Source organism: Astatotilapia calliptera, chromosome 3 (assembly GCF_964374335.1).
Source record: "Astatotilapia calliptera chromosome 3, fAstCal68.1, whole genome shotgun sequence".
NCBI lineage: Eukaryota > Metazoa > Chordata > Actinopteri > Cichliformes > Cichlidae > Astatotilapia > Astatotilapia calliptera.
In genome coordinates, this window is record NC_137424.1 from 67,123,057 (window position 1) to 67,133,666 (window position 10,610).

The 10,610-nt window shown below is 41.3% G+C and overlaps 1 protein-coding gene across 1 annotated transcript in view; it reads right to left on the bottom strand.

The window, feature by feature from the left end:
• Window positions 1-573, bottom strand: part of LOC113019561 (uncharacterized) — a 145,096-nt gene extending 144,523 nt beyond the window's left edge. Inside the window, exon 1 of the mRNA XM_080298868.1 lies at window positions 44-573. Coding sequence (XP_080154994.1) covers window positions 44-341 — 298 coding nt within the window. The 5' untranslated portion in view covers window positions 342-573. The remainder of the gene's footprint in view (window positions 1-43) is intronic.
• Window positions 574-10,610: the final 10,037 nt, after the last annotated feature.

The window sequence follows — 10,610 nt, forward strand, 5'->3', positions numbered from 1 at the left end:
TACACACAGCTTCATCAACACTAACTCCACACACTCAGCTTACCAGTGACTGTCAGGTTAACCATGTTACTGATGGGACCCTCTCTGGACTCACACCAGTAAACTCCAGTCTCCCATTTGTAGATGTGACTGATCTTACAGGAAGATCCAGCTGGTTTTCCCCACCCATCTCCACACTGAGTCCTCTGCCGTCTGCTTGTGTTTCTCCTCAGAGTCCATCCAGCAGAGCTGTCGTCCTCCTCACAGCTCAGAGACACAAAGTCTCCTTCAAAGATCTGAGAGCTGCTGGGACTCACAGTCAGACGAGCTGTGAGAGAAATTATATTTTTGAGCAAAAACATTAAACCCTTTCATGCATGATTTCTGACAACCTCAATCAGGATTTTTTTCTTAAGTATTTTTATTCATCTTTAGGCATGAAAAAAAGATTTCTCAACCTAATTTGTTAAACATGTACTTTCCAAAGAGTTTTTTTTTACATGTGGTGGACAACATACATTTTGACTCATGAATTTGAAAGACAAATAAATATTATATACAGTGTAAAAACTATAAAATATCAAAAATATTTTTAAACTTTTGTTGTTTTTAAACTTATGTGGTAACACTGCTTCTGTTGCTGTCCAGTGCAATGCAAAAAGTTGAAACTTACTCATGACTCCACAGCCTCTCTCCACTCTATGTGTCAGTAGTGGTTTATGTGCAAGTTTACCATCAACACTGACACAAATACAAGAAAACAGCCTTTGAATAGCTGTCCACTGTGGTGACCACTATGCATGAACGGGTTAAATAAAATAAGTCTCAACAAAGTAAGTATGTTACAAAGATCTTTCTTGGTGTGTGTAGCGACTTCCACAGTCTCTAGAGGCCAGAGATGGAGCCTGCCTCTTTGCCTGACGCACTGTCAACTTTATGCAATAATGCGAGAGGTGGAATTGTTTGCTTGTTTATTAAAGTGCTTTGAGAGTTTACAGAGTAATGTGATCAGCTCGCGATTCAGACTCTTAACACCACAGGCTCTAATGCAACAAGGGGAAACTCGTTGTGCAGCGGTCAACAAAAACTACGGCTACCCAGCCCTCTCTGTCAAAATCAAACCAGTGAATGACAGACTGACAACGCCCTCTCAATGTCACCACTAGCACCCACGTGACCAGAGATGGGCAGTAACGCGTTACTTGTAACGAGTAAAGTAAGGGATTACTGCTGCGTTACTGCGTTACTAAAACAGTGATTTTTTTTGCAAGAATGTCTCAAAACAGTGACGTAAGCGAGTGCGACGTTCGTTACAACAGCTGTCTGCAGATCAACAATGGTAAATGGTAAATGGTAAATGGCCTGTATTTATATAGCGCTTTACTAGTCCCTAAGGACCCCAAAGCGCTTTACATATCCAGTCATCCACCCATTCACACACTGGTGATGGCAGCTACATTTAGGGTTGCCAACTCCCTGAAAAATAAATAAGGGACACCTCGTGGTCAGGGCCGGGCGACCCAGTTGTCTTCACCCTTCCCAGTGTGGTGAATTTTCTAGCTCTTTTTTTTGTGTGTGAAATTATTTTTTTAACCATTTGACTTGAATTTGATTTAAGTAGATGTTTATTCTTCGTGATATGAACACATGTGAAACAAATGATCATTTAGCCATTTATTTTTAGCTCAAAATGACAACATTAACACAATAAAACAGGTCTCTTTCTTAAACAGAAGCCTGTCATGCTTAACTTTTGAGAATATAAGTAAATCTTTCTTTAAAAGAACTCTGTCCTGCTTAACTTAAAATAATAGAAAACAATAGAAAGAAAAACATTCTTGTAACAGTGCACATTTAGTGCATTTAGTACAATTGGCTTCAGTTGATGTATTATTTCAGCTTTTCTAATGCTAATCAGCTGCTCCTGTTTGTAAACCCGCTTGTTCCCATGATTACGCATCTTAACTCATCATCATTATTCATCTATGTATTACTTTTATGTATTAGTCATCTATTTGTAATCATCTATCCTTGCAGTTGTTTATTACACAAAATAAATTATATTATCACACTTCTGGCCACATAGCGCTGATATTCACTGCACACGCCCATATTAACTTTTTCCAGCCAGGTGTTTTCCTTTTCCCATTCTTCCCTTTCTCTGAGGGGAACAAACATTGCTGCTCTAATGCTGGGCTCACACTGTGCGGTTTTTGGCCCATTTTGAGCCGATTTTTGAGTGATCTTCATCGTGCATTGTGTAGTATACGTGGGGTAACTTTGGAAAGCTCATCCGAGCCTTTTCGATGTGGCATCACAAAATTATCACGACCACAACAACCGTGAAAATAGTTGGATTTACATTGCTGCTCAGTCACAGCTGCCTGATCAATGTTTTTCATTATCAGTTTAGCAAAGTTGATGGTGGTGGTGTGTCTGTGTGAGTGAAAGACAGAGAGAGCGAGCGCGACAGATTTTCTGTTATAACCTTCATTTTATGGAGGCACAGTGTGAGCACTCAGGTCGCATCAGAGCATCGGGCGGGCGGTATAGTGTGAGACCTGCATCGTGACCTGCAAACTTCTAACCCCTGCGAGTCAATTGTGCAGTTTGAGCAGGAGCTGAATAACGTGACTGAAAAAATCGCACAGTGTCTGCCCAGCTTTAGGTGTACTGTCGTCCGAGACTTGCACCGCAGTGTCGGCGTTTGTTTCCCTGTTGGCCATGCTTCTTGTTGTGGTCATCTGTTGTCTTCCGGTATTTTCTCCGCAAGCGACCTTTCCTCGACCAATGAGATGAGCGGTAATCTGAATTGTCATAAGTGTGCTGTCAGCTCATTGGTCACAAAGCAGGAGAGGGGCTGGGAATTATGTTTTCAAACAAAGTGTTAATTCCATTAAAAGTTATAGACTACTTTTGATTCTCACTGTATTACGGGACAAAGTGCGTCCCTTATTAGCTCAATACGGGACGTGTATTTTTGTTTCGAAATACGGGACGATTCCGTATTTTAAGGGACGGTTGGCAACCCTAGCTACATTGTAGCCACAGCCACCCTGGGGCGCACTGACAGAGGCGAGGCTGCCGGACACTGGCGCCACCGGGCCCTCTGACCACCACCAGTAGGCAACGGGTGAAGTGTCTTGCCCAAGGACACAACAACCGAGACTGTCCAAGCTGGGGCTCGAACCGGCAACCTTCCGATTACAAGGCGAACTCCCAACTCTTGAGCCACGATTGCCACATCAAATGGATCATATATCGACTGTGGGAGAGAGTATGAGCATGCAGCGTTTAAAGCGTGGAAGTACTGACCTTACTTTAAGTTTGATTCCACAAAAAGTGGCAAAAACATTAGCGTCCGTTGTGCGTGGGAAGAAAACTTCTTTTTACAGCGAAAAAAAAAAACCTAAACAAGCACCGAGTGCACAACGACGTAATGGGAAATTCACAGAGAAACTCGATTCTTCCACTGACAGCTGCGGCACACCTGCACCAGGGTAAACCTCCGCCTAGGCCACTCCTGCTTTACAGGTGAAAATAGAGCAACGGGACCGCTGAGTCTTTGACTTTATTTATTTTCTGCTGTGTTTTACTTGCATCTATTTGAAAGAGTGAGTGTAAACACAAAAAATATTTTATTTTATGTGCTGGAATGTGCAGAAAATAGGTTTAAATGTTAAACTAATTTCTTCAAGTCAGAGAATGTTGCATATAATTAAATTTTTGCTTGATGCATAAAGTTAAAAGATTAAAACTGATAAAACAAGTTTTAAAAGGAGACTTTTCCATTTGATTACATTTTATATGATGGATTATGCAGAAAAAGTAGAATTGGGCTGAAAGATCTATCGCTTTATCACCTATTCAGGTTTTAAATCGTGTTTTTAAAAAGTAACTAAGTAATTAATCACTTTTGAAAATAAGTAATCAGTAAAGTAACGGGATTACTTGAAAAAGTAATCAGTAATTGATTACTTTTTCAAGTAACTTGACCAACACTGCACGTGACTCCCGTTACACATCACCATAGCAACCAAACAAATGAAAACCCATTGATCATCAAAAATTCAATACATTTAGTTATGGCTGCTACAGTGTGTTTGGGCTGCAGAATGAAGGGCAAGAGCAGAGCAGCTTGTTCAGTAGATGTTAAAACATCACACATAACATAAAATAAAGAAAATTGTAATGTTTCTCTTCAGTCCATCAGCTCATGCAACAGCTCACTGTTCTGACCTCCATGTCAAATATGCCAAATTTTCTCCTCCTCCTTTGCTCCTCCTCCTTTCTTCTGATTGGCTGCCCCTCAGAAGCAGAAGGTGTGAAAAGCAGCAGCCTGGAGCTGTCAGGTTGAAGCTGTCGGTTCTCTGTATGCACACTCTTACTATAAAATAAGGAACTGCTTCAGCTGAGGTGTCATCTTTAACTGCTTTAAACCATTAATGTTGTTAATACATTTTTATACAAATATTGAACTGACCCACGCATTTCTTTTGTTCAGTTTTACTGCAATTACTTTTATTTCTTTAAGAAATTGATCAAATTGGTTCTCAGATTTTTGCTCCCTGTGGCTCTGTTCTGTGCTGGGAAAGGCCTGTTTTATGGTCTTGTCACAGGACAGGATCACTTACCTTGATTTGTTGTGCAGCAGAGGAGAAACATTAGAACTGAAAAGAAAATAAAAGATCATAAAAATTCAGTGTTAATAACAAATACAAGCTCACAGGAACAGTGACCACGAACTGAGCCTCAGACTGATAAACTCAAAATGTTTTCTTTGAACAGGATGTGATGATGTAGTTCAACTCTGTGGTGATTTATCTGCAGCATCAAGCACACACTCTGAATTTTTAATAAAATGAAACTTTGAGCTGAATTAAAGCACCTCAGATTGTCAGGAGCAGAGATGGGCAGTAACACGTTACTTGTAACGTGTTACTGTAATCTGATTACTTTTTTCAAGTAATGAGTAAAGTAAGGGATTACTATTGCAAAATCGGTAATTAGATTACCGTTACTTTCCTGTAGGAACGCTGCATTACTGCGTTACTAAAACCGTGATTTTTTTTGCAAGAATGTCTCATGACAGTGACGTAAGCGAGTGCGCCGTTGGTGACAACAGCTGTGTGCAGATCAACAATGGATCATATATCGAGTGCGGGAGAGAGTATGAGCATGCAGCGTTTAAAGCGTGGAAGTACTGACCTTACTTTGAGTTTGATTCCATAAAACATGACAAAAACATTAGCGTCCATCATGCGTGGGAAGAAAACTTTTTACAGCGAAAAAAAACCTCTAAACTTCCGAGCAAGCTCCAAGTGTGCAACAACGTAATGGGAAACTCACAGAGAAACTCGCGGATTCTTCAACTGACAGCTGCACACCTGCACCAGGGTAAACCTCCGCCTACCGCAGTCCTGCTTTACAGGTGAAAATAGAGCAACGGGACCGCTGAGTCTTTGACTTTATTTATTTTCTGCTGTGTTTCACTTGCATCTATTTGAAAGACTGAGTGTAAACACAAAAAATATTTTATTTTATGTGCTGGAATGTGCAGAAAATAGGTTTAAATGTTAAACTAATTTCTTCAAGTCAGAGAATGTTGCATATAATTAAATTTTTGCTTGATGCATAAAGTTAAAAGATTAAAACTAATAAAACAAGTTAAAAAAAAGAGACTTTTCCATTTGGATTATGCAGAAAAAGTAGAATTGGGCTGAAAGATCTATCGCTTTATCACCTCTTCAGGTTGTAAATCGTGTTTTTAAAAAGTAACTAAGTAATTAATTACTTTTGAAAATAAGTAATCAGTAAAGTAATGGGATTACTTGAAAAAGTAATCAGTAATTAGTTACTGATTACTTTTTTCAAGTAACTTGACCAACACTGGTCAGGAGTACTTATTATTCCCGTTTTCCTTTTTAGTGAGAAGCCACAAGTTTTCCTCTTTACATTTTTATCTCCTCGACATTTTTTCTCTGGACATTTCTTTCTACATGGTCATTAACAGTAATTGATTCAAATAAAATATATCTTGCTTTATCTCACGGCCACTTTAAACCAGATTTACTTCAATAAACATAAAAACATAAAATTTTAAGAAAGCATGTGGTACTTACAGAGCAGCCACAGAAGACGTGTTTGTCCCATCGTGGCACACAGAGGTGTGAAATCTTTTCATTCAAATGCAACACTTAAACCCTCCTCCTTCCTCTCAGTAGCTCACTGAGGGTCTGTGGTTTCTCTGCAGCAGTTCTGGAGAAAAATCTCTCTGACCATTTAGTTTTAAGCTGAGCTGTGAATCATGTGATGTATTGCAGTGATGAACAAGAAAAAATTCAAAATGTCAGGAAGGTTGGTCACCTGATTTTATTTCATTATTCACAGAAAACTGATGTTTAGCGTATGTGTTCTTTTTCTTTCTTTCTTTTTAAAATATATCTCCTCTTGATTGAGCCTTTGTTTAGGGTCAGGTCATCTGTTGTCCTTTGTTCCACGTTTCCATGTTTCAGTCTGCCTCCGCCAGACTGTGAGAGAATGACCCTGTTGAACCAAGCAGACATTTATTTCAGTGACTTTTTTAAATTTAAGATTCTTGTTATGTAACTTTGCAGACGTTCAATTATTTCCTGTGTAGGAAATCAGGAGGAGGAGACGGAGGCTTTTTGGGCTCTAGTGATGGGATTTCCGGCTCTTTTTAGAGAACCGGCTCTTTCGGCTCCGAACCGGCTCTTCAGGTTGTTTTGTTGCTTTAATAAACAATAATATAAAATTATGCACAAAAGGAATTACTAATGGAAAAAAAAGTGTGGTTTTATTTATATATTTTTATATATAAATATATACGGTGGCCCCTACAGACAAAGCACGTACAAACACCAAAAAAGCACATTTCTAGCGTTAACTGAACTTCCAAAGCAGAGCTACTAGATCACTTAAATTACACAATTGAAAGCATGTGTGTATTGTTTGTGTATTTATACACAAGCACTCATATATATTCAAATAATTTAAAAAAATTAATTTACCTGTTGTTTTTTGGGGGGTTTTTTTTTGGTTTTTTTGTGTCCCGTTTGGATCTTTAGCCATCAGAATTGTTGTCTTAAGGCCAAGAAAGATGCCAAGCGGATTTATTTTACCAAGTGGATCATCATGGCCTTGCCATATTGGTCCATTTGATTGACCTTTATTATAATTATGAATTTATTTTATTTTCAGTTGCTACAAACGGGACAGACATGACTGGGGGATAGGACAGGGGGAAAGAATGAAAGAAAGAGAGGGAGAGAAAGAAAACCAAAGGGGAGAAGAGACGGTGAGAAGCGGGGGAAGAAAGAAAAAACAAACAAACAAAAAAACAAAACACCTGGGTCACCTGTATGGAGAAAAAAAACAGAAGAGAAAGCAAACAACAAAGAGCAACATAATAAAAAACACAGCACCATCACAATAAACTAGCTAGCAGTAGATATCAGTAGATACTAAATAATAAACGATATTGTGCAGCACGCAAGATAGACAGCGCACAATGTGCTTTGAGGCAGCAGCCAAGAAAGCTTTAGTCCGCGTCTGTGAATACCCATGCGTGCATACCTGTGTGGATCAGCATGCTTGCATTCCAAAGGTTCCTTCATGTAATGATCTGCTAGGGAGTGTGGGGGGGCCACAGCCCCGTCCTCCAGGGTATGAAGCAGGTATAGAGGAGATCAAAACTCCAGACATCCAGAGGCCCCCAGAACACAAGAGACCAAGGAAGACCAACAGAGGGGCAGCTGCGCCACTGTCCCGGAAAGAGCTGAGGAGAGTCCCAGATGAGGGCTCACTCAGCAGCCGCGGAGCAGAAGCCAGGGGGAGTTGCAGTGACGCGCCCATGAGCTCCGCCGGCAGCCAGCTGTGCCTGAGTGACCGAGCCCCAGGCCGAGAGGCCGGGGGCACCCCACCTCCGAAGTGGCCCGAGCGAGCCCCAGGCTCCAGGCCCCGATAAGCGGCCGCCAAGGAGTGAGCCGGTGTGTACCCGGACGCCCACCCCCAGACACAAAGAACCACCAACGCACCGACACCTGAGGGAGTTCGCCACTGGCAGGGGAAGTGGTGGTGGGTGGAGATAGGCCTCCAAACCTTGGAGGGCCTGAGATGTCCCCAGAGAGGTGGCGTCTAATACCCAACCTGACATATAGACACAGACATACAGGCACACACAGATACAAACATCCATTCCCACCCTCATGCTCTCATATGCACTTACTCCACACTCAACCAACGTGGAGACAGACATAAAGAGACGTTGTACACACGATCACACTCCCCAAGCGTACTCTACAAACCGGGTCTAGGTGCCCTCGCCCCTGGAGGGGGGAACTGCACCCAGACCCAGGTGGTGTTACCCTTTTCCCTGCGGTGGGGGGAGGCAGACCGCCCCGACTCTGCAGCAGCAGGGAGGCCCCACACCCCAGACCGCAGTCGGACGGCCAACTCCTCCTAGCCCCCCTGCTCCAGCAGGCCGCAGAGAATGGGGGTGGGAGAAGACTCCAGACCTCCCTCCACCCGCTCATTGTAGTGTTGATGCATGTGTGTTCTAAGGTGCATTTAAAACCCAGGAGGGCTTGGAGCTACCTGCCAGAGAGCAGCAGGTAAGCGCATGGTCCCTCCTGCTAGCCCTCAATGTCTACGTGTATTTAACATTAATTTACCTGTTACTACCACACACCAAATCCGGTCGTTGGTACTTCCTGGCTTGTGTAGCCACTAGGTAACAAAAGCTCAACACTGCCCCTAGCATCCTGGTGCACTTCTGTTGTGTTTTGTACGTGTTTTGGAGTTTTTACGTGTTTTGGAGTTTTTACGTGCTTCAGAGTTCATACATGATTTGAAGTTTGTACGCGCTTTGTCTGTAGGGGCCACCGTAAATATACTTTTATTTATTCACTCCACATAAAATGTTATAAATAAATCATATAATACAAAAACCAACTAGTCACAGTTCAAATTTTAACCATTTAAATTTTCAGCTTTTTCCTTTTAAACAAATTTAAAGTGAAACAACACAAAACACTGCAAACCACAACACAATTAAATATAAATTATAATATGAAAACAAAAAGAACATGCATATTCTCTGTCATATGAACCTGCATGAATAAACTTCCTGAATCCTTTATCATCTGCAACTGAAAATAGTTGTGGATGATTACTATACCTTTCTAATGTGACGTTGTTGTCCCTGGCTCTCTCTGTCTCTCCCTCCTGCTCTGTTCCTGTGCTACATGCGGAGTGAAGCGGGAAAAAAGTGCGAGAGAGAGAAAGAAAAAAAACCCTCACAGCTCGCGATAAGGAGCCGGCTCGCGTCATTCACTTCAAAGACCCGGCTCTAAGAGCCGTTTCGTTCACGACCGACACATCTCTAGTCCTTACTACTTCCTTTGTATTTTGAAGGTTACGTTCCTTATGGATCTTCTACATCCTGCCTTGATGTTTTGTCCCTCCTTGTCTCCTTCATCCTTCTCCATGTGAACCAGGAATCAGTTAGTTCTTCACTCTCCCTTTCTTTTTTTAAAACAATCGTATTCTTCATCATTTACTGTTTTGCCATGTGTGTCTGAGAGTAATGAATGAACGAACAACAGTTTAACTGTGTCATTTTGTGAATTTTATGTAATTTTATGTGAAGGCTGTAAACATGTAACTTTCATGAACACTGTTAGACCTGACATGATTAAATACAGCAGACAGATGTTGCAGCTGTGCGAAACGTCACATTTAAATCACTTTGAAATGAGGCTCTGAGGTGAGGATGGGTCCTTTGGTTAAAACACTTGCTGCCTTACTCCTCTCTCTTCAGGTCTCCTCTTCACCTTGAGATGTGCAAGTGTGAGTCAGAGGCAAACTTTAGCATCAGAGTGTGGTATAAATATAGCCACTAGGTGGCAGCACAGGAGCTTCAGTTTGGCCCACAGTGGCTTCCACTCTGAGCTACATCATCAGAAAAGAGATCACACAGGAACGGAGAGTCAGTGTTCTGCAGGCTGCACACATTTTGACACTTATCCTGCAGTTGTAGAGGGAGAGGTGGGGTACAGAGGTGGACAGGTTACCTGCATTTTAGCCCCGTCTGTCACAGGACTAACACAAAAAGACAACCTTTCACACTCACATTCACTCTTATGGGCAATTTAGAACCACCAGTTAATCTAACCCTACTAACTGTATATCATTGGACTTTTGGAAGAAGCTCCGGCTTCCTCCAAAAGTCCAGCTACCAGCTAATTTGAGGTATGAAAATGCAACTCCACACAGAAAGACTGGATTCAAACCTTCTTCCTGTGAGGTGATGGTGGTGACTACCACACTATTTTTCCTCCCTTGGTTGACTAATCAAACATAAATTCATATATGATCAAATACTCTTCAAACTACGGTGGAAAATATAATAGTTATATAACAGTAACACTTTTTAAATGCTGCATGTTTGATGCTTTTTCAGTTTTTATGTTCCAAAAGATTATAAAAAGTTAATACTGACTTCTGTTGCAGACTGCAGTGTGACAAGCAAGCAATCTTTACCTGCTCAGTAGCTATTTTTCATAAATCTATGCTAAGTTATTATTACTTTAGAAGCAATCTTCCTTCTT